The sequence below is a fragment of the Musca vetustissima genome, unplaced genomic scaffold (genome assembly GCF_032173495.1).
Source record: "Musca vetustissima isolate MV318-11 ecotype Yass unplaced genomic scaffold, APGP_CSIRO_Mvet_v1 utg13749, whole genome shotgun sequence".
Taxonomy (NCBI): domain Eukaryota; kingdom Metazoa; phylum Arthropoda; class Insecta; order Diptera; family Muscidae; genus Musca; species Musca vetustissima.
Window position 1 is genome coordinate 548,856 of NW_026885959.1, and position 26,372 is coordinate 575,227.

Consider the following 26,372-nt stretch of genomic DNA (forward strand, 5'->3'; position numbering starts at 1 on the left):
AAGTGAGGAACATAAACATGACCTATTAGAGTTTGTTTTCAGTATTCTATTCCTTCTATTCCGACAAATTATTCATAAACCCATTTTTCTAAATTCTTAATTTAAAATTCAACATCACCAACAAATGATAACCAAGAGTTTTGTTTTCGTCACATACAAATGTAGGAACACAACAACCAGTTTGCATTAAAACAAGTTTTGTAATTTGGTGCTGTAAATGTTACATGAGAAGGAAGCCGATGCCAAGATGAAAAAGTTCACCAATGCCTTGTTTTTTTTTACAATAAAGTTTGCAATTTTTGGTAAAGATTGGGATTGTGATTTTCCAAGCTGAACTCCAATTGCACAGGCAATGTGGGTTTTGTTGTAAAAAGAAAAAAAAAACAATTGTATTATTAACGCCTCCTTATAAAGTATTCCAGTTTCTTTGCTCTCGTATTAGAGGAAACCCACATACATGTGTACCTATAAATAACATTTTCTTGTCTGCTTTAAATTGATTGTATTTCCTTGTGTCTTTTTAACTCTGTTTTGTTTATTGCAGATTTTCGTATTCGCCTGAATAAATAATATATATATTGACTAATATATCTTTTAATACATTAAAACTGGACTTGACAACATGTTGAAATTTATACGTGGCAAAGGACAACAGCCTACAGCTGAAAGGCAACGTTTACAAAAGGAATTATTTTCATATAGAAAGGTAAGTGGAGTTTTTTTGGTAATTAGTATATTCAGTTTTCTTGGATGTTTACAACACTAAATCATGTAACTAGCTGCTGGATTACGCTACCTGAAATTCGGTGAAAATTTTCTAATGAAAATTGTAATTTCCATGGAAATAGAAAATGTTATGGAAATAACAGAAAATGTTATGCATGACCAAACCTTTATTTATGTTTATAAAAGTTTTATTCAAAACAAAAATAAAACAACAAAACTATGTTCGTTTGGAATTTTACAAAAACAGGCTGTAACAGCAATACTTAAACATTTTAATAATAAATAAAATAAATAATTGTTTCTTGTCAAGGAAAGCCCGATGGAATTATTTTCGACATTCCTTTCAAAACCATCTTTTGGAAAATTCCATTCGAGTAAATGTGTACATTTAATTAAATGAAATAAGAATGCAATTAACACGTTTTATGGTGTCAAATGATGGCTTCTGCTGATCTACATCTATCAAACATCTCAATCCCTATAGTGTTGATGAATATATTTGAAAGTAACAGAAAACAGACAATTGACTCATTTGTTATTTCATCTCTTTCTTCACACCCAAATATGTTCTCATATGAGAATGTAGAACATGTAGACTATTACCCTGTTTGTATTTTTCCCAAAAGAAGTATGATGTCATTACAATTGAATTTATGTTGAACTCTGTCCTACCTACCCCTCTTTCTAATGCAATGGTTTTATATGGGATTGAGTATTTTTTTAAATACGTTTGTGGATTGTTAATGGTTATGTTCATTCATCATCGATCGATCGTTCCATTTATGTATTTGTCATATATAAATCTTTGAATAATATGAATAATTTTATTTGATGTGATGATGATAGCTCAAGTATTTATTTATTGTTGTGGATTATTGTAGGAATAAATCATAACTCATTTTTTCATTTATAAATTAAAAACATTATCTTTGGTCCAAAGCTAAATTAATTGGTTTGTACATTTTTTTTATTGGAATGTATAGTTTGTAAAAGTAGTTGATGTTACTTGCACTACTTCTACAAAAACACACAAACATTTATTCTGTTAATTACTTATGAACAGATTCTTGACATAACAAATTATATTCTACTTGTGAATGACTTCATTTTGGGTAGAAAATGACTGTGTAGCCATCGCAATATCGTTCTTGGTTTATAAATTCAATCAAAAAGTGTTGAAGTAGCGTTAATATATAAAACTTTTAAGAATTTCATTACGCCCATTTACTTTACTCTATTTCTTTTTGTTCCACATTTTTTTGTCTGTTTGTTATCGATACGTAAGTCTTTAATGTGATACCTATACCGTTTTTTTCATTGAATGGTGGTTATTGGTAGACTAAGGGAACGATGGGAGGAAGAAGCTTACAAGTAATTCTAAACAAACGTGACAACCCGTAAGTAAAACGATAAAAAATGCATGTTAAAGTGTTACATTTTACCTGTTTTGTGGACAACATTAATGGACGGTGATATGAATGGGGCCAATTCAATGTGCAAACACTATCGACTGGCTTAACAAACAAGTTTTGCAACAATTCTGTCTCTAAAACAGAGTTACATCAACTGATACGAATAAATACTTGTACTTATGCTGCTGATATTCAATTTCATACCATGGCTGTAGGTAGATTTGTGTAGCGTGTCTCAGTCCTTACCATTACAAGTGAAAAAATGGGTGGGCGGGTGTTAGCGGCACATAGGCATATGACACTTTCGCTCGTCGTTTTATTATGGCATTACTGCAACAGACCAATAAAGTAAAGACTAACAATTCATTCTTTTCTATTGAAAAGTGATTAACGTTGGGTCTTTGTTATGTGTATATCCATTGGTAGGAAAATAAAAATCTATTTATGTACGTACAAAAGGTGTGGTCGGCCATTGCAGTGTGTTGTTATATATGTTTTCGCCAAAGTTTACTTTCGATAAGAAAAGGTATTAAACGTTCGCGTGTAAAATGCCCATATGTATATACCTATACAGTGGTTAGTTTTTTTAAGGAGCCACACCAAACCGGTCCACTTAAATATGCATATGTAGTGGCAGGTATGTACATTTATGCCGGTTATTTCTATTCTTTCTGCATGTGCTGATTGTTTTCTTTTTTTCGTTTTCTTTTCTAATCAATTCTTGGGTAAAATTTCTGATTTTTTCTGTTCGGTATGTGTGTGTGGTTGTCAATTGGAAAACCGGCATAATATTTTTAATAATATCGTCATTACTGAATCATCACAGCTGTATGAGGTGCGGTTTGAAAATGCTGGTTACACCCGTATATAAATAGATATTTTATGCGGGTAAAAATCCTATTTGTTGCTAATTGTTACAAAAGAATAGAATACAAATTATGTAATTCCCAAATTCGACTTAAACTCACAAGAATTGATCGAATTATTTCAGATTCTAGTATACAACAAAAAATAACCTTTGGAGAATCAATTACATATATTGTTATATTATTCTATAATTAAATAATAAACAGAGACAATCAAAGGAAATATTTAATTAGGAACAAATGATTCCATTTAAATATTCATAGAGGATCTATTCGATAACGACATGAGTGGTCAAATCTCTTAAAATATCAATAAAAGTTGATTCGCCTCAATTGGTATCGAATGTTAAAAAAAATCAGATGGCGACTACTCAATCTTAATAAACTAGCCTCCAAAAAATATATATTCGGTTTTTAAACACATGTTTATTCGTATATGTGCGACAGCGTGTATACAAAAGGTATGTAAATTTTATGTTCTTTATAAAAAGGTTAGTCCCATTTCCTATTGAACACCTAACTCATACATACCCATAAAATGATTAATATAAAAAAAGACACGTAAAAGAGGCGACATAAAACATTTTAAGAAAATCAATTAATTAACCCAAATATCGTTGTCATTCGGACTTTCCTTCGGTTTCCTAATAATGGCGAGATTTTACCTACTACTCAAAATTATATGAATTCTTTTACATTTGATATGAATTCGTTCACATTTGCAAGTGATGTCCTATGACATCATTATGTCGTTTGTTTGTATTCATCGTATAACGGAATCGAATCGAAAATAAACATTAAAATGTTTTTAATTAAAGAGGTGTAACAGTCGCACTGTGTGGAATAGGTAAGGAGGCCGGCCGTTGAGTTTGTGTAGAAGGAAATGAGATCTGCATGTATATCAATGGAGGGTTAACCTTTTTACTTTTCGATACTTGGGAATGTTTATGTTACCGATTTGAATTTTCCGGATGTTGTAACGTTATGCATTTCCGTTTTATATGTTCTCAGCCGAAATTGAGCTGCTTGTTTATACATAATTTTACCTCAAGAGTTACTGCTGACATTTCTAATGTGTGTTTTGGGGATGGTGAACGGTTTATGTTATGCCCGTCCATTCCTCTGTTTTGTTTTGAAGTGTTTCGATGTTATGGTAATTCATTTTTAATTACTTTTCTATGTTAAATAAATGGGAAAGTGTCATTTTGTTATTGGTCCGCGACAAACTGATTACTTGGCATTTTTGTTAATGTGCTACGTTACTACTGGAACGTATCTCAATTTTGTTATTGTAAATTTGTGTATGTGTCGTTGTAGTACACAGCTTACTTGTGGACAGAACTTCAATTGGTGTGTCATTAATAAATTTATTGAGAAACTTGCATTTATTCTGATTTTATTTAATATCTAACCGGCCGTTGTTCGTTGAATATATCATCTCATTTTAAATTCCATTTCATTCATTTTTGTAACAATAATGAGAGCTTTAATTTAATGAAGAAATTAAAAAAAAATATGTATCCATGATTTTTATTTTCACCTATTAATAGATAATGAAATTTTAGGTCGTGATGTCATATCATTAAAACAGTTTGCAACAGTTAACCCTAAGGATAAATAATGTTGCCAATAGCAATATTGTTAAAATATGGTTTATACCCTCCAAGAAATGTAAGCCATTTATGTCGACAAAAAAAAATGAAATTAGAATGAAATCCATTGGATTAGAAACACCTATAATCCGCGATCTATAACATTGTATGAAAGAATATCATTATGGCTAACTAACATTTTTTTTTTTGAATTTTCTTAACTAAATATTTTATTTCCTAACTCAAGATCCATCATCTAGTATAAGATATAAATTTTAATTTTACATTACTTTATTTGATTTGATGACACCTGTTGTTTTTAATGTCGTTTGTGTTTCAAGCAATACATTAACAATAAACACCTTCGATTTCTTTAAGTTTATTTACTCGAATGTTGTATACATATTTCGATTTCTTGCACAATATTATCGTGTTTATTTCACATTCGATATGTGTAACTTACATTTTTTGTTATCAAGGATTGTAATTATTTTCAGATAAGTTTTGTATGTGCAGGTATTAATCATAATTTTATGTTTCACCCATATTTCTTGCTTATAGTGCGATCGATATATACTGCGTTGTTATTGTATTGGGTCCGAATGTGTTCCTCCTTATCATGCTATCAATTGATAACACATAAACAATGCTTTGTTTCCGATGCCTTGACATGTTCGTAGCCTGTGGAGCTCACCTAACATTAGAATCCGCTTTCAGTTTACAAGATAAGATAATATTGGCGGCAATTCGTTCCGATATGAAAACAGTGGGCATCGGTGTATTTTGTGATTGAACAATTTCTTTTATATAAAAAAGCTAAAGCTAAATCATTTATATGGGCATTTCAGTGGTCATATACACGACGTTCATTGGCAAAATAAAAATTTAAATGTTAAATAAATCAAACACAATTTACTTTTTACAATTCTGCAATATATTTAATAGGAAAAAAATTTCTGTTGATAAATTAAAACAGATTTGAATATTGATAGACAAATTAGCGGCATATTTCATTTTATATTTAATAGGAAAAAAATTTTATTAAACGTAGTATTATTCTTAAAATCTGCTAAAGTTCAGATTAACAAAAGAATACTTTAAAGAAAGCGTATAAGGCTGTTAAACTAAATTAATAGGTTAATTTATACCATTGTTGCCTACTGTAGTACTTTGACGAAGAAGGTGGGGGGTATTTATGAATTACAACACCGCTACACTTGCTAATGCAATTCTGAGTTTGCCAGGTTCTTAAAAAGCACTCAGATAAGGCAGCACTATGTAGGTCTTTTTTTTTGTGGCTCGGTATCGTTGATGGCAATGGTTGGGAGCAACGTTACTGATGACGGTATTGTGCAAATAAACAAACATTACGGTTGGTAAATTGATAAGAAAATAAAACGCCGATTGAGTCATGTTTTGTATGTGAACAATAAATATATTTATACACAAATAATTTCTATTACCGTCGTACAAAAAAAATTAAATCAATTTCCACGTAAACAATTTAGGTTTTGTTGGCCATGAATATGCAGCATCTCTTCGATACATAGGTATAAAACATAACATGTTGGTGACTGCCCAATAAAACTAACAAATTATTTAAGTGCGTAGCAGTAACCCAACTAATAGGTATGTAATTTTATAAATAAAAAAACTATAACCCAGAGGAATTTAGAAAATAATTCAAAACTTTCAACTGAAAACGCGTAATATAAGTGGTAAGAAATTCTAACACTGCAAAACCTGGGAATAATTATCTGAGGGTTTCTCGGGGAAAGTAAGAAAGCTAATATTCGCCATAAGGCAGAAGATCTGTATCGATTTTTACATGTATCGATTTTTACATACATTTCGAATGAACACATCCAAAATCCCTCAGAAATTTTTTCAAATAAATACGTATCTGAGCAATCATATTGCATGGTGTCATATTAAAATTATGAATAAAGTATAACACTTGATTTCTGCACTATTTAACAAAATATGATATAAAATAAAAATAACAATTAGTACACCAAAACCGAGAAAACGAAACCAAAAATTACCACTTCAGCTGCAAAGCGTTTAATTAAGGAATACTGTCGTCATTTTTGGACGAATGTTTTGAATATTTGATTAGTAAAGTACTTTTTCCTTACTCTCTCCACTGGGAAACGCACACGAGTACATACATTCATATGTATTAAGAACCCAATTTCACGACTGATTCATCGAATTGAAACTGTTAGCAAGACGATGACAACGTATTAAAAATATTCAAGAGTTTAGCAACTACTACTCCAGCTACCCTTCAGATGACTGGCTGACTGCTTGTCGGCATTCAAATGCACAAATATAAACATATTTTCTTTACGAGAGCCAGACATGTACTCCAACACCACTCGCTGCATGCCCGCCATCAAAAATAAGACTTTTCTTTAATTACAAAAAACAACAACAAAACAATAACAAAATTTTTTTGTAAATGAATAATTGTTTAAAATTGTTTTGAAGCATAAAGCAGCAAATCATTTAAATCAAAGTTTAGTAGTTTCAAGTGCTGCTTCAACTCTGCCAAGAATAAGAAAAAAGAAAGCTCTACATAAATCCATTGAAAATTAAGGTCAATGATTGTTGTTTGTAAATGGCCTTTGGAGAATTGTAGGATCATTAATAAAAGTACTGATAAACCTCGAATGAACAAGAACATTTAGAGTCAAGAAAGTAAATTGAATGGATAAAAATGTCTTTATGTGCTGCAGCGATGCAGGGACGCTAAGTGGGAATGCAGACTTGAGACTGTTTCTTACATATCTCACAAATGCATCTATCAATAGCAATGGCGGAGAGGCCAATAGCAACAGCATCTATGTGAACCACTTGTACAGTGGAAGTATGTTTTCTTCGGTTTAATTTAGTTCTTAATTGGCATATTAATAAAAATACCAGTCCACTTTAAAAACGTATATACATGTAGTTGATCATGACTTTTTTATGAAGGCTCTGAACAAGTAATTGTTTCCTACGAGTAATGCAGACATGGCTTGACATGACATGATTCGTTAAAGTCCCGAAGAATACATTACATTAATACATTTAAAAAAATAATACATTACATTTTATTTAGAAATGTTATTTGGTTGTTACTTTCGACTTGACGATAAATTTGCTCAATGTCCTGAAGTAGTATTAAACTGTAAATAATGCTGTACATTAACTAAATCAACGTAAACAAAAAATATTACATAATAATTATCTTAGATTACACAGGAAACCAAGGGAGCTAAAACAAAGCTAGACGACAAAAGGTAACACCAATAAACAGACACCACAAAAATGTACACCACCAGTGGATGCCACAAACTCTTCTCTAACTGTGTCGAATCTCAACTTAATGCCAACAACAATGCTGTCATACCACCGACAATAAATTATTAACTGAAAACCAATTCGATTCCAACCAAACTTAGCTAACTTGCAGATCATATAACAACATCAACATCAAAGGAGTGAGTAGCGACATTCCATTGCGAATTTGCGTCACGTCATAGTTTCAGAGATCCATCACCAACAACATTTGTCGGTTTCATTATAATAATAAAACAAATTTAATATAATTCGGCCTAAATAATAAGTGTAGCACAACATATTTTATTTTGATCTCGATGACGCGACACTAGCTTACAAAAATGCGTAGTAGAGCCAAAGTTCTGTGAAATCAGAGAATTATTTATTTAAATCAATTTTAAGATTTTCAGCCTGTTACATTTTAATGTTAAATAATAAATGTCAATAATAGATATAGTAGCTTAATTGTAGAAACTGAGAGATATATGAGTTTCCAAAATATTAATTACTATGTATAAAAATTTGATTATGACTACTCCAGAATGGAGTGGGGTGGGGGTTAAACTACTCAAACCCCAAATTAATATATATCTACGAATAAGACTGTGATATATATCTACGAATAAGACTGTGAATTGTTAAGGGAAAATAAAAACCTGATTTATTCTGCGGAATTTAATTAATTTAATATTTTTAAAACATAAATAACATCCCAGTAAATGTAAAATATAAATTAATTAAAAAATTGCGGAAATTTTTCCATTAATGTTTGTTTTAACATCAACAAATGTTAAGAGAACGCATCAACGCTGGTGTGCAAGGCTGCCCAACTATGATATAAATACAAGAAAACAATTATAAAAGCCTTTTTTCATTAAAGTTTATTTGGGAAATATTTTTTAATTATTTTAAAATTTATATTTTTTTTTTTCAAAAAATGTTTTAGTAACGAAACGTTTTGAACGGACTTTTTTTTAGAATTTGATAAGAAACTCCAAGTTTAGGTTTCTTTGATATTGTTGAGACGCCCCGAATTGTAATGAACCTGGTATCATTTTTTTATATTTTTATATAAACAACTAATATTTATATTTGAACCAAAATATGGGAGCATAATTCTATCCTGAGGCATGAATTCGCCACCTGTTATAGCTTATTTAATAGACCATGGTCTCTACATTTGAACAATGTTTACCTTTTTGCTACTACAATTTTGTAAACATGTGTAATCAACTTTTCTGAGACTCCATTTGCCACCTACCACAAGCTAATCGTTCAACAAACCAAGCAACCAACTATCCCAGCCATGTATCAACTCATTACAAATTTGTGTTGGTTAGCATTAACAATTGCTAACTCCCCCTCCATTGAAAGAAATGTTGTATGCACGTGTGATTATTATTGTAATAAATTTAAATAATATATGTATATTTTCCATTCATTCATTCATACTTTCATTTCCTCTTCAAAAACAGTACAACGCCATCACCAATAACAATAACATATAAAAATATATACATATGAGATTTATGGATAGGTAATAGCCATTAAGTTCTGCATTTTCTCTATGAAAAAAAAAATAATATGGTTTTACAGTCACCGGATACTGGATAAAAAATACATTTTTATTTCACATCAACTGTTTTTAGTGTCACCTGTTTTTAATTGTATTTTCATATTTATGCATATATCGTCAGAAATTCATAAACAAACTGTGCCTTCAAGTCTTATTACGCATTTCCGTAGAAGTAGCATTCAATCCGTTAGTCAGTCGATATTCTTTTCTGCTAAAAATCATATCGAAAATAGTTTCAGAAACATAAATTCTTATTATATAAAAAATGTGGTATTTTTCATGTGTAATTCTAATAATTTCAATACAAAAATCATTTCTAATTCCATTTTGAAATTATATTTTCAAATATGTTGAAAATCTTATTAAAAAGGAGAAAAAGAGTTCATCATTAAATTAACTGTATTTAAAAGTCATTTCTAATATATAATATTCGGTAGAAAAACACGTGCTCCAAAAAGATTGCGATATTTAGCAAATTTCGTTACATTTTATCATTTACCAAAACACCAATCAATTATAAATGACCTAAACATTTCGATTCGTGCAATGCAATTGCGCCAAAAACAATGACCGTTAATAGCTTGATTGATATGTATATGTCATATGGATAATTGTTTATCATAGTGTTATGTTTTATCAACATTACTTATCCTATAAAATGCAAGTTGCAAAATAAAACAAGTAAAAACGCTAAATTGTTCGGGATGCATTTTTATGCACTCTAACATGGGGAACACAACTGTACAAATATGATTTTTAAATCTCTAGATCATTTCGTTCGGAATGTAAAATTATTACACTAAACGGATAGTTGTCTTATCGATTTAGATTTTAAAGTCATATAAACTTTATTTATTTTTTTTTTTTATAAAAAACAATGTTCAATTAAATCTTATTTGAGGGCAAACAAAATAAAATTTAACTCTATAGTTGCACAAAAAGTTCGCTTGTCGTTACTTATTAAGTTTTTAAGATTCTACAAATTGTATTTTAATTTGAAATTTAATTATATTTGGACCTTCGTTACGTTTGCTTGTCTTCTTCCATCTCAGTATAAGAGTTAGTTACTTTATAGTATAAGAGAACAAATATCAAATTATATCTCTATTTGGTGGCAATTCGATGTTTTTTATTTCACAACCTAAATATGTAAACTACTGAGCATAGTCTCCCCACTTTATACACAAGCATATTTTGTTTTATTTTCGTTTCTTTGTTTCAATTAACCTTGTTCTTACCAAATTGGTCCGTATAACAAAAGTTGGCTACAAAGCAAATGAATAGAAGATAACAATTGGATACATGTGTTGACAAGCAATGCCACAACTTTCTGGAGAGACTCAGCATTGAGCAGAGCTGAGTGTGGAGGTAAAACGAAACAATTGGTTTCAAATTTTCTATTCCATAAGTCGAGCAAATTAACCAAACAGCCAAACAACAACTCACCTCCACTATTGACCAAACAACAGCCAAAACAGTTTGTGCTCTATGAGTGAGAAGTGATCGTTGGTAGATTGATTGTCTGTGTGGTGTTTAAAACTTTTGCTAACAAAGCAAACATCTCCAAGTTCAAAACTAAAAACACACACACATATATATTATTGAGAAAGAATACAAAAATAAACCGCAAACATTAAAACTCTCTGAGCTAACTTAACTATACCATGAGAAGGACCGACTGACTGACAAACTGACGCTTGGATAGACTAACATACAGACCAGCCAACCATAATTTTGGGTAAAAGCATTTTATTGCTTTTTCCTCTGCTTCTTCGTCGTCTTCTTTGGCTAAGTCTTCTCAATGCTCTGGAGTTATATTGTCTGAACTTTGCTACAATTTTCGATCTATCTATCTATACAGCACCGTGTGTGTCTTTTGGCTTTTTAGTTGTTCGTCTCGAACAATGCGAATCAGTTAAACAATGCTATTTTATACAGAAGGTTTCCGTAAAGGTTTACGTTTGGACAGCGGTGGTGGAGCTGATGCTAACGGCAACGATGATGGTGGTGGCGGTCACGAAGTTCAAATGGTACTCGAAACGAAAAAAAAAAACTTAATTTACGGTTATAAATATATATTTGTGTTGCTATTATGTGTAGATATGTCTGCAGATATTCAATTGGATTTAAGCAAAAATATTGTGAAGTGATCATTAAAAATTAAATCGAAAAAAGTGAAAATATTAATAAATTTTAAATCATCTAACGTTTGAAAACGGGAGATACGAATATTAGTAGTTATAGATTAAAAATTCCACGATATAATATATTTCTTAACGTGTTTCACATTTTTATAACAACAATGACAAATTGCTTATTATTGAAATCTTATAAAAATAGTGTTTTATAGAATGAACTAAATATTTATAAATTTTTGATGATATATATTTTGTTCGCTAACATCTTACACGCCATTTGTAAATCGTTATTATATTTTGGTCAACGAGGATATTTATAGATAATATTATATTTTCCTATTTGGATTAATACGGCCCAAGGACATCTGTGGATATATCTCGAAATATTGTCCCTTTGAGTTTATAACTATTGACAATTTTTCTGGATTACCTACTTTTTTATTTATTATTCAAAACAAAGGAGTATTTTAGAAAGTGATTTTTTTAATTCAAATTAAGGAAATTCAAACGATTCAATAAGAAGGAAATATTTCCAAACTTAATCGTATGTATTTTACAAAAACTGGTCATAAGCAATTTCAACAGAGGATACAATGCAAATTAAATGAATTTTCCTAAACAAAAACTTTACGAATTTTTAATGTCATTTCATATAAGGAAGTCAAATAAACTTTATGATTTCATTTTGTACATAATTTAAGTTCAAGCTAAGACTTCCCATTCCACTTCTTCATTTTATTTTGAATTCATAAATTCTGAGTTGAGTTTCATTCATAACTAGTGCAGAACGAAAAAAAGTTGTTAGTTCATATTTTTTGCTGATTTTTTTGTTTTGTTTTATTTCTGTTATTTTTCTATCCGAAGAGTGGTTTTACATTTTCATAAATCAAAGCGAAAGGAAACTTTACTGCGCCAAAGAAAACCTGTATAATCCGTCTAGTTACATAGACATAGTATGTAACACAATGGAGTTGTGTTACATACGTACATACAAACAAAACAAATGAATTTGGTTATTGTAGCTATTTCTTTTCCATATCTTTGTAGTTGTAATTTTGTTTCAGGTTTGATGTATGTTAGTGTTATTTAAAATGTAATTTGCTTAACCATCTAGCCAAGCGAGCAAACGGTAACTAATTTCGCTTTTTCCTCCCTTCTTTCCTACGTTTTCTTCTTTGTAGACCGCTCAACATGGATTTCCACACAAGCCATCGGCAATGGCCTATGACCCCATATCCAAATTAATGGCCATTGGTACACAAACTGGAGCTATAAAAGTATTTGGCCAACCTGGTGTAGAGTTTTATGGACAGCACGCATTGGTCAACAATCTGGGCTCAGAATTAAATGTTCAACTGATTGAATGGGTATACGGAACGGGTCGTCTGTTGTCGTTGACTGCTGCGAATCAACTGATTTTGTGGGAACCAGCTGGTGCTACTCTGGTAGCTGTTAAAACCTTACCATTCGATGGCAAACTAAAGAAAGTGTCATCCCTATGCTGCTCCTTGGGTAAAGACGTCGTTTGGATTGGTACTGAGAACGGTGATGTGTATCAGTTCGATTTACAAACATTTGCGTTACGTGAACCGGTAATTTATCATGATGTTGTACTGGAGCAAGTACCTTCCACATATAAATTAAATCCTGGTGCAATTGAGTCTATTCGCCAACTGCCGAATGACCACAACAAACTATTGATTGCCTACAACAGAGGGCTATGTGTTTTATGGGATTTAGAAACGTCATCGGTTGTAAGGGCTTACATTGCCCCTGGCCATGGACAAAGTGTTGGCCTTTTCGTCGATTCCACAGGATCGCAATTTACTTGGTATCATGCTGATGGCTCATTTGCCACCTGGAACATTGGCAGTGGCGATCCACCTAAAAATGTTAACTATGTGCCTTATGGACCCGACCCATGTAAAAGTATTAACCGTTTGTACAAAGGCAAGAGGGGGTAAGTAGACAAACTTAATGTTCATAAATATTTTTGTTATTTAATACAAAATACGTTTGCCTACATCTTCCTTCATAGATCAAGCGAAATGTCCATTTTCTCCGGTGGTATGCCACGTTCGGCATACGGGGATCATCATTGCGTCTCTGTACATGATTCAGATGGCAATAAAATATGTTTGGATTTTACATCCAAAGTCATTGACTTCTTTGTAACGTTTGCCGAAGACTCTCCTGACTCAGCGGAGGTGTTGATTGTTTTACTTGAAGAAGAATTGTGTGCCTATGATTTGACAGATCCAAAGATTCCACCCATAAAAGCTCCTTATTTACACTCTGTTCATACTTCAGCTGTTACCTGCAATTACTTGGCTTCTCAAGTAAGCCACGAAGTATACGAGAAAATTGTCAAAGCTGGAGAAGAGCAGGATAAACATTATAGTAACATGGAATGGCCGATAAAAGGAGGCGAATTGGCAGAGGCCGACGACGACGAGAGTGGCGATGAAGGTGAAAAGTTTTATGAAATTCTGCTGACGGGCCATGAGGACGGCTCTGTGAAATTTTGGGATTGTACAGGAGTAGTGTTGAAACCTATATACAACTTTAAGACCGCATTATTATTTGGGTAAACTATACGAAGAGTGTATAAACGATTGTATACCAAATAAAAACTATTGAAATATTTACAATTGCAGACATGAAAATCAAGATGATTTGCCAGCTGCCGAGAGTTCTGAAATAATTGATGAAGGTGATCCTCCATTCCGCAAGGCTGGCCTTTTCGATCCGTATTCCGATGATCCACGTTTAGCTGTAAAGAAAGTTGCCTTGTGTCCCAAAACAGGACGCTTGATTGTTGGTGGAACAGCTGGCCAAATTGTTATTGCCCACTTTGAAAGTGATGAATCTAAGAAAACCCCCCTACAGGTTAGCTACATGAATTTGGTCAGTGATCGTGACGGCTTTGTATGGAAGGGTCATGACCAATTGAATGTACGCGAAAATTTACTTGCGTCGGATGCCGAACCGGTAGGGGACGAAGGTGTTCATATTACGGGTGTTTTACAAGTATCACCACCGGCCAGCATAACCTGCTTAGCCTTGGAAGCTAATTGGGGTTTAGTAGCAGGCGGTACTGCCCACGGTTTGGTATTGTTTGATTTTAAGAATTTCCTTCCCGTATTCAATCGTTGCACGTTAAATCCAAATGGTAGGGAATTTGTATTTCAAAATTTTTCCTTTTTCGTAATACTATTTATAATTGATTCAATACAGATCTCACTGGAGCTGGTGAGCAGTTGCCGCGTCGCAAATCATTTAAGAAATCGTTGCGTGAATCTTTCCGTAAACTGCGTAAAGGCAGATCTACCCGCAACAATCCTTCAAATCAAGTACCAACAACTGTAAGTTGCAATAAATATTTATTTTTACAATGATATCAATTCGATACAAATATCACCACGTTGCGAATTAATATTTTGAAATTATACGTGAAGGTAACTGATTAGTTTTAATTTTAATAAATTATTTTCGTCAATAGCTGGAAGCTCGTCCTGTAGAACGTCAAGTAGAAGCACGTTCCACCAGTGATGACGGCATGGGCTCTATGGTGCGTTGTCTGCTTTTTGCAAAGACTTACATAACAAATGGTATGTCGCATAATGGTCTTCATTTGAAACGCCACCACTGTCAATCTAAAACTGAACTTGTATTTATTTTTTTTTTGTAGTAAACATAACATCGCCTACACTGTGGTCGGCTACCAATTCCAGTACAATCTCAGTATTCTTGTTACATTTACCGCCGGCACAAACTGCTGCCACATCGGTCCCACCTACAGGCGTTGATGCTAATGCTTCGGCACCGCTGCCACAAACACGTCGGGTATCGGCCCAAATTGCAAAAGAAATACAACTTAAACATCGTGCTCCCGTGGTGGGCATTACAGTATTCGATGCATCTGGCTGTCCTGTAGATCAGTTGGGTGGTGGCAATGGAACTGCTCCCCATCGTGTTCTAATTGCTTCCGAAGAACAGTTTAAAATATTTTCACTGCCGCAATTAAAGCCAATCAATAAATACAAATTAACTGCCAATGAAGGTGCTCGTGTTCGTCGTATACAGTTGGCTTCGTTCTCATGCCGTGTCCCCGCCGAATATTTGCAAGGCGCCCAATCTGGTAGTTCCCCAACAAAGTCCACACGTTCTCAGGATCAAAATGAGGGTGGAGCCAACGCCAGCATGACATCGGCCAGCAATTTGGAAAATTATCATGAAATGGCGTTGGTTTGTTTGACTAATTTGGGTGATTTAATGGTATTATCGGTGCCTGAATTGAAAAGACAACTGAATGCAGCCGCTGTAAGAAGAGAAGATATAAAGTAAGTTCATGAGTCCAGATGAGCTCTATATTGAACGTCTTATGTATTTTAACTGATTGAAACTTCTTTTTAGTGGAATTTCCTCACTTTGCTTTACCAATTATGGCGAAGCATTGTATATGATGTCCTCTTCCGAGATACAACGCATTGCTTTGGGTACGTCTAAGGCGGTGACACCACAAGGTACCATTGCTGTCGACCAACTACAAATAAATGAATCAGTGCAAAATGATGATAAGGAATCTGTAAAGGAAGAGTATGAATCGAATGCAGCCTCCTCTCCAACTCATGCACCGGCTGCTGCTAAACGTACCGCCGCTGCCACTAGTATTACAACAACCACCACTTCCAGCAAAACAGTTGGAGTTGAACATTCCGGCGGATTAACAAATGGCATTGGTGAAGGTAATTCACCAAATAAAGCCAATGAAACCATTAGCAGTTCAATTGGCGATATAACTGTAGATTCTGTTAGAGACCATTTGAATGCCACAACAACCACTTTGTGTTCCACAACAACAGAGGAAACAGTTGGTAAGTAAATACGTCTTTGGGCTGAATTGATGTGTGTTCTGTTATGTCTATTTTGTTGTAATATGTTTAATATTGTATTTGTTATTTATCGTTGTGTGTGGGTAGAAATGGTATGTCGCTGTTCTTTGGTTAGCACTAACAAAGTAGTTCATATTTTGTTTAACATATTTATGACATATGCTAATAAATATATAACATTAACATTGAAACTTGTTTGCCATAAAAGCCAATTATCTAACAAAATCATCACATCATTATGGACATTTTTCATCGGAAACAAATAAAAAGTTCGACATACGTTAGAATGCGATGGATACAATACAAAATTTATGTTATTATGTTTATATCTTATTTGTTGACGTTATTTCAGATTTGAATGTTTTCTGACTTGAAAACCACACAAAATTATAACTGAATTACAACGGCTTGATACATATAAGTTTATGTATTGAGTTTTTTGTATAGACACAGTTGAAACAAAATGTCCTGGCAGATGTGTTAAAAATACGTGGAATATAAGTACGTGTGATAGGGAATAGTTGTAAATGTATGCATTTTCTTTGTACTGGAACGTACAAACCACAATCACGTTACTGCACTCCATTGCGTCCATCCTAGATATCTGGCAGAGACAGTTCTTTATACAGTGGTAAAATACAGGCAATATGTTTATAACTATATTTAATTTCTATTATTTGTTCCATGTAAAAATAACGATTTTATCACTAAAACCGCAATAAAACATAATTTTATTTAGAAAAACAGGAAATTGAAATAGGGATAATATTTCCTTAAAAGACGCCTTTCCATTCCGCCATAAATGCATTAAAATTACTTTATTATTCCTCTCAGATTTTGCAATTCCACTTTTATGCTGCTTCCAGTGATTAGAGCACATTCTATGTGTTTTCCTCCACGCGTAACGACAGTAGTCAACGCCGCGGTGATCCTCGTTTGTCAAGATAGAGAATAGCTTTTATTGCGTGTACTACAGATAATACATTTTATTTATGTATGTGTTTTAAACGTGGTTAATACATTCTTCATATTCCACAAAAAGCTACTGTAAATGTGTTTTGTATAAATTGTTTTCTACCTAGTGAAAAGAAAAGAAAAAGCAACAAGAATAATTTCACATTAGATCATTAAATTTCACTAATATTTTACATACCTCAGGCTCATATCATCATTAGCATTAGCATTTCGGTTTGTGTTCATTTTTAATGTTACCTTATATTTTCTTTACTGATATGCTTAACGTTTGCTTTACAGGCGGAACAAGATGAATGATTTGATTATGTTTGGTTGTATATTGACATATTTACATACATACTCTCCTCTGCATGCACATTAATCTATAGAGTTTTTAAGTTCTTTTACTTTTCATTAATAATATAATTAAGGTAAATGGTTAATTTAGCTTATGGGCTTGTGAGATAAATGTTAAAAATTGAAATTCACCTAAACATACATTTGATTTATTGTCTTCTGCTAGGACGTTTGTCTGTCATGAGCACTCAAACAAATCAGACATTAACGAGTGTGAATATGAAGGATATACCCGATATAAATATACCCAATTTAATGGATTTGGCACCCCTGAGGTAGGTTGAGTATTATCCAAACGAGTTGTATTCGAATACATAATCCAATTTATTTTTTAGCAATACCACCGAAACCAGCACCAGTTCTGTGGTAATCAAATCTGTAATAACAAGTATTTCTCACGAGAAGACAAATGGAGAATCCGAAACGATAACTACGAAAACAACAACACACGAAGAAAGCCAATTCTAGATTACAAAATAAAAAATGCTGCTTCATCACCCCATATATCAACACCACCACTACATTGCAGAGTAATCAAGCATCTTTATGAGAATGAAAATTAAGTACACCATGCATGTATTTACACCCTGTATTTTTTATGTTATCCTCGTTTTTCTTAGTTTTAATAGTTTTTCTTTCTTCCTGTTTACTGTCTACCGTAATTTAGTTATTTTAAGTTATACATCTTTGACTATCTATCCTTAATCATTCACTAGATCATATCAATCCTGCGATTTGGGATCCTTTGCTTCCTCTCAATGGATATACAAGTATGTCTAAAAATTCGTAAATGTTTAAATATTCAAATTAATATATTCGATTTGAAATACATAGTATTAAAAATACCGTTATAAAATTGTTGACCACAAAATATCATTTGAACTTTTTATATACAAACAAACATACATAAATACCATCGTTTTTTTAGTATTTAAATTTATCTTAACTATAAATAAAATCGATTTATACAATCATTTTTAAACGGAAACTAAATGCCAAGTCATTCCTATTGTTGAGCTAATTTCAATCGATAAACTCAAGACTTTCCAGGTTTAAAAAACCACTTGACAATTGTTTGTTGACCCGATATTTCAAACGCGATATAACACTCATCATATTAACACAGTCCCAGAAATATTGCTACAGTTTTTGATTTGGCAATACGGCTATAAAATTCGATGAATCCTTTCATAGCAGTATAAAACCCAAAATTTTAATACATTCGTAAATATCACTTAGGAACTGACATTTGTTGGGATGTAGTGTTATTCATTCGATACCTCAAATTGGTGTATTTGATGTTGAATGAAACATAAAAGTAAAAATCAAAAGCATTTATTATCATATACGATAATTTTATAAAATACGACAACACAAAGTACAACTCCGTAATGAATTGCCTTAAAATTAAAAAAACGAAAATCTGTTTTGATTCGATACACTTTGTTTCCATTTTTTGCATTTTTCTGTTTTCTTACACTGAAGTCTCATGAACCGTTTGTTTTCCACGTTTTATCGGTACTACTTTTTCATGTGTTATTTTATACATACTACATTAATTTTCCGATTTATTTTTTACATGTTTTCAATATTAATTATAAAAAAATACATATATAGAAATTGAAATAAGACGTCACATCAAAATTTTTTATAATTATATGTGGAATACTATTTTTGGACTTTTTTTATGTATTTAAAATAATATTTTTTAATATTTATAATAAAAAGAATATTTTAATAAAAACCTATTTTTGTCGTTTTATTTTTATAATCCAAATCTATATATGCAGTTGCGAACATTCGATAATTTGGAAGCGTTAAAAACTGTCGACCAAATGTTTTATTTGAGCCCCCCTCTTTTGAAATCGAAGACATTTAAATGCAGTTTACTATACACGCCAAAATGCTCATAGATCATCGGTATTAGTGGTATTGTTCCGTTTGTAGATATTGGTAGTCAGTAGTGTATAAAACTCATGTTTTTTTTGGAAAAAATCATATTTATTAGTTTTAAATATGAAATTTTTGGAGGTTATCTTTAAATTTCTAATAGTTATAATTCTCATTATAATTACCAGTTTCTCTCTGGCTTTCCTTTTCATTGCAACATCGATCATATAGGTCATCCCGAAAGAGAAATTAATAAAAACTTAATCTTATTTTCAATGTGTTCTTGAGATTATTGAAGTCATCACGACGACTAGTTACAGAAATAAAAATGTCATTTTCATCTGTTTACCTCAGAAGAAAAAAGGTCGTGGGGAAAAAGTATGGTACTGAATTTTCCATCCCTGGCTGGTACACACGTCTCCTGTACCGTTTACTACATAACGAGTCACAAACGTAACCCTTTGAAAATTTGAAATTTTACAGGAGAAGTTTTTTTTAATAAATTCAATAATGCTATTATTTTGAAATTTAGAACAATAGTTTTGTTATAAACTAGTTTTGTTTTAAACTATAGTTCTAAATTTCAAAATAATAGCTTTATTAAATCAGAATTAATAAAACAAACTTCTCCTGTAAATTTCAAATTTGAGCGTTACGTTTTTTTTGGCGAATATGACTCGATGTATCCAGTGCAAGATTAAGATATTTCTCTACATTTATCTTTGGAAATTACAATTCTCAAAGTTTGCGAGAATACAGAAACAATGTGTCTGATGGCTATGAACTAAAAAAAAACAGGATTTTACTAAGTTTTTTAATTATAAAATCATAATTATAGTAATTTTCAATAACCAATTTTAAAATATAAAATACATTAGGTATGTTCGATTAATTTTCCAGTAAAATGTACACATTAAGTATTGTCCATGTAAAAATAGGTTTGGTTTTCAGTAAAAAATATTTATTTAGATTATTGAACGAACATCTGAAAGCAATTGACATTTGACAACAAAACAAAAATTTGAAAATCCCTACGGAGTAACAATAGGTGTGTCTGGTTACTTTTCCAGTAACATTTATTCAATAAGTTCTAGTTTAGAGAGTAAGCCTTTTTTACTCTATTTTTGATAATACTGAGATTTAGCAAATAAACAGCTGATTCAAGAAAACATTTGATTTGCGCCAAAATAAACAAACAAAGGACAAACACAATTATTTGTATTACATTTAATATTAAAAATAAAATGAACAATAAAAGAAAATTTGATTTGGTATGTTCCCCGGGAACATTTAAGCTTCCCGCATCAATACATTGCCCTCTATCAGGAACTTGCCTAAAAATATATAATGAATTAGTTTCTAATTTAATGAAACTTTGAATTACTTAAGAATTTTCTGTAATTTTTATACAACTTAGCTTCAAATTGAACTTTGCAAATAAAATGAATGTTTTGAATAATTTTTGTGTTTGGTCATAAAACAGCTGATCTCAAAATGGCCTAGTTTGCAAAATCTTACTGAATAAAATTCTTTCAGTAAACTCCAGTATGTTTGTTGTTGTTGAACTGTCAAACTTGCTCTCTCACTTGACCCTCTTTTACTAGATTTATGGGTAAACAGACAACATTTAGTAACATTTGGTAACAATTGTTACAAAATATCGAGTAAACAGAATCGATCAAACAATTTCATATTTATGCTCGTTTAAAGGATGACATTTCGCAGTAAAAAAAACATTATTTTGCCGTTTTTTGTTTGGTGCATTCAGTTGTGAGTTACAGGGTATTAATAATGGAAGTAAACAAAGAGAAAATTCGGTACATTTTACAGATTTTCTTTGACAAAGGCGAAAAAGCAAGGTGCATATTGGCCAAAATCGACCCATTTCGAAGCATGTTAAATAAAGTCCTATAGTTCATATTAAAATAATGGATTTCTTTTAAATTATTTCATCTTATTAGTGTATTAGAAGATGAATCCGAAGAACACATTAATATACCCAATTTAACCGCAAATAAATTTTGGATAAAAAAATTGATTGTGGTACATTTTGGAAAATACGATCTGCATGGCTCGGAATGTTTTAAATTCAAACTGAAAACTATTTAAAAAAAAATAAAAGTCGGCTTGGAATGTTTTTTAATCCAAAAATCGAAAAATTCAAACTTCAAAAAATAAAAGTCGTTACATTATCCAACCCTCCAATCAGTATCCGACAATCTGGCAACATTTTGTATCTGACGAATTTGTAATCTCACCAATGGTGAGCATAGCTTCTTCAGCCACCATTCTTCAACACGTTCAGTTAACTCTCAGACGCTGGTCGTGTACGTTGAGTTCGCGCATAGACACTGTTCGTTCCGATCTTCGGTGTTATTTAAAACGAAGTAAATATTCGGTTACAAAAAAAAAAATAAATAAATAAATAAATAAATAAAAGCAAGAATGCAAAAACAAAAAGAATGAAAAAGAGCATTTTATTTTGACGAAATGTGCGTGTAAAAGGCGGATGAAGAAAAATATTGAGAAGGAGCTGAAATAGTGTGGTGAACAAGATCCTAACAGCAAAACAAAACAAAAACTACGAAGAACAGCTACGACGGTCAATGCAAAAAAAATTCAAACTGAAAACATAACGAGCAAAATTGCGGCGGCGACAGCAACGACCGAGATGTTGCTGAATTAAAGTAGTTAAAGCAAAGAAAAAAATCCAATAGGTACACACCATACCATCATTCCAGGCATAATACCATAAACAGAGAAAGAAGTATCTATAAGATACTGATACCGACCAGCAAACAAACAACAAAACAAGAAACGTTTTGCAAAAAAGCAGACTCGAAGGAAGAACAAATGAATATTTAATAAAAACAAAAAATAGCAATAAAAAAGTTTGACGGGATTGTTGAAAGTCGTTCAAGCGTTTATTTCAAACGACGCTGCCGCGCAGGGTGCAAATTCTATCCAAACAGAACGCCAGAACAGCCACCATTTACAACAAAATTGCCATTACAACAAAAACAAACATCATCGATGATCTTGAAGATCGTTCTTTGTTGTTGTTGTGTTGATCGGGTAAATGCGTAGTGCGCAGCCTTTCGTGAGTATCGAATGTGTGTGTTCGGAGGAGGGGCATTGTGTACAATTAAAACAAATTCCACATGAATTAAAAGTGCGTTTCATTTACATTTGGCGTTTAGTCAATACGGTGTGTCAATCATTAGATTTGCGTAAATGCTGAGTCCATGAACGAATGTGGTAAACATATATTATAAAACATACATACGTGAATGTTAGTGCGGGTGTTGAAAGTGTTTCCTCAGTTCGAATGTTTATGTGTGTCAAATAGTTCGCGGGGGATAAGCGAAAAAGTTGATCTTGTTTGTGGAATTCAATCGCACTTGAAACCAAAATATTTTATTTGTTTGTTTAGTTCCACAACGCGACAAAAGAAACCTTGAAAAAAAAAAACGAAAAACGCCTCCTTTCTTCTACATAGCCACTGTGAACAGGACTATATTCGAACCAGCCGCATATTGTACGTGCCAAGCTAGTTTAGCACGAATTGTACGAGGAGAGTAAGGAGCACGGTAGAAGCCACAGACATTACAAGTTACTTGTTACACAAGAAGTCAAAAGAAGGAATTCTTTATGAATGTTTTTTTGCTGTTCTTGTATTTCTTCCATTTTCCATTAAATTCTACTGAGACTACCAACAACTAACCATCCAACCAACCAGCCAGCCATTCAGCTATTAAGTCTGTGTGGACGCCAAAAAATAACACTGCCGCATTTCAAGCAACACTTAGTTGCACTTGAGGGACACAGGATTCTATATTTAAACCTGATACAGGTAAGTTTGACTGTGGGCATTGCAATTTCAATTGCTTTGTTTGCACTGAACATTTGGCGCCCTTTTTTCAGAAATTTGTGAAAAGACAAAAAAAAAAAAAAAAATTGAGCAAAACATTAAGTAAAAATGTACATACATACATACATATGTATAGTCGTGATAAGTCAATGTTGTGATATGCTCACGTTTTGGTATTACGGTCACCGTTTTATTTAATTTCGATGCAAATTCGAATTTTTAGTTTTTTTGGTAGAAAGTAAGGGAAATGTAACTAAATAAAAACCAATCCAGCAATAACAAATAAATGGCAAAACTTTTTTCGGAACTTTTGGATACCTTCGTTATAACCGACATGCCATTAACTCGGTAGAATATATTGAGGTGAATAGGAAAACTCAGTTCTGCATGAAGAGTATTCTTCTGCCGGATATGAAATAAATATACGCAGTAGTTGTTGTGTTTATTTTAAATTTTTGATTACCTAATAGAGTTGGGAATATTTCTTGAAGGTATATCCGATATATGGTGTGAGCATCATTTTTTGACATTTTTTCCCAGAAACAGCGCATTTATACTTTATATATATAGGGGAGACTGGGGCACCTTCGGCACTTTTTTTTTAGAGCTCTATATCTCAGTACTTATTTAACATATATAACAACTTTATGGCTGATTATTGTCCTCTGACACTTAATTATAAAAAATAGTACCAAAAAGATATAAAAAAATAGTATTAGTTAAAAAATTTTACAGTTTTGTAAAAAAAGTCAAATTCGCCGAATGTGCCCCAACCCGGGGTAGCTTCGGCATTTGATGGGGCACATTCGGCACCATAGTCATAGCCGCGTAATTGTCATCGCTATCAGTCTGGTTGAAATTCTGATCCTCTAAAGGCTCTATTTGGTTTTAATACGTCACACAATGTTTGAATTTTAGGGCTATATTTTCTAGCGGCGGACGTTTACATCTCAAGGTCGCACACACCATCAGAAATAGGGGGTTTCTATCGCATTTTCGTCAATAAAATCACGTTTGATCTTATATATGCAATTTCGAGCCATATTAAAGGATTAGTTTTAAAGACAAACTCAAAAATATTTTAAGGAAATAATATTGCACAATCTGTATATGGCCGAATGTGCCCCACTTTAAAATGCCGAATGTACCCCGAATGTACTTTTTATAGTTTTTTTTCATATTTTTCGATCAGATTTTTAAAAATATTATATTTTTAAATATGTTTATAATAATACACATCGTAGTTAACCACTTTTTAATAATATTGTCTTAAACAATTTAAAAGTTTTATCACGAAATACTTACGAAATGGAATTGAAATATTACAGAAACATCTATAAAAATACAAAAACCTATGTATCTACATAAGCTTATTAGCTAGAAGTTTCAAAATTTGTGTCAGTTATTTATTTCGATATTAGATGCCAATGTATCGAAACTAGTGATGTACGATGAGAGCTTCATATCGAAAACGCGATTGCCGAAGGTGCCCCAGTCTCCCCTATATATATATATATATATATATTAGGGCGGGCCAATTTGTATTGAGCCGAAAAATTCGATTAAATCCAGGATGATTCTATGGACAAATCAAGGCAACTTTGGTGAAGGAATATTAGGCCTATCTCTATTTTCGAGTCTCTCACTTTTGGAAAAATGATTTTTTTCCCCTATAACAGCATTTCGATTCAATATTCGATTTTTTATCAATGTTACCGAAAAACTTGTAATTTTTCTCAGAAAATAGACGAAAAATAGTTAATATATGTATGAAACGTCCTCTGGCGGTGGCCATAGTTAAAAATAAAGAAATAAATTTCTCGACCCCAAAAACCCCCATATACACATAAAAAGATAATATAAAGATGAATAAAAAATCAAATTTTCATTTTCATCATTTTGTTTGAAAAATGGGAGACATGAAAATCGAGATAGACCTATGGTTCCACCAAAGTTGCTTAGAATTTCCATAGAATCATCCTAGGGGCTGGATTTAATCGAGAAAAAAACTTGGCCCGCCATCGGCTAGAAGGACCTTTCTTTAAACACAACATTTTAAATCGAAAATAAGGCGTTCAATGGAGTTATTACTTCATTCTTTATATTTTGGATCAGGATACCAACTAAAATCCTACTTACTAAAATCAGTGGGTACATGGGTTTCTCCCTTGATAAAAATGGCGTTCTATATAATGCTCCATGTAACCACTATATACTTATACAGCAATTTCATAATTGATATTTCTATGTACATATGCTCTGTCGTATCATAGATTTATTGAGAATTGTAGTTTCTTTGTGTTATGGAAATATGTATATATGATCCTGATATAAATTTCTTATTTTTCGAATGGTAAATTTATTAAAATTTATATTTTTCCAAGCTTCAGTTGACACCCACCCCATGTGTGTGAAATATGATAGTCCTTTAAATATTTACAAGATGTTAGTATTAAATATATGTATTTGAATCGATTTCTGCTGTGGTTGCGTTTTCTTGGTAGTGACCTATCTTACGCAGGTATTCCATTTTCACTTACAAGTCAGACAACAAACCCGTTCTGGCTGTCACTGATAGCATCCAATTACAGCTTACAACATTAAATTATGTTTATGTGACTGACTGATAATGAAGTGAATGATCAAACAAAAATTGAATTGTGAAGCCGCAACGTAACAACAACTACCACAATAAATTTGGTAACTGAAATCAGAAAACACCATAAATGCCACAAAAGTCAACAATGCCGCTATTCCTACCATCCTAA

The 26,372-nt window shown here is 32.2% G+C and overlaps 1 protein-coding gene across 2 annotated transcripts; it reads left to right on the forward strand.

Annotated features, from left to right (window-relative positions):
- The first annotated feature begins 579 nt into the window (after positions 1–579).
- Positions 580–18,377, forward strand: LOC133333328 (lethal(2) giant larvae protein). Of its 2 annotated transcripts, XR_009754447.1 has the most exons (11): positions 586–706; positions 12,819–13,597; positions 13,676–14,224; positions 14,295–14,809; positions 14,875–15,002; positions 15,140–15,248; positions 15,329–15,980; positions 16,054–16,514; positions 17,787–17,917; positions 18,010–18,118; positions 18,179–18,208. XR_009754447.1 is itself a non-coding variant. In XM_061541642.1 (10 exons), exons 1-10 carry the CDS (start codon positions 623–625, stop codon positions 18,309–18,311), a joined length of 3,519 nt encoding a protein of 1,172 aa, XP_061397626.1. In that variant the 5' UTR covers positions 580–622; the 3' UTR covers positions 18,312–18,377. The 2 variants fall into 2 exon arrangements, 1 of the variants encoding a protein (XP_061397626.1); XM_061541642.1 differs by lacking the exon at positions 17,787–17,917 and having other exon boundaries at positions 580–706; positions 18,179–18,377.
- The last annotated feature ends 7,995 nt before the right edge of the window (positions 18,378–26,372 follow it).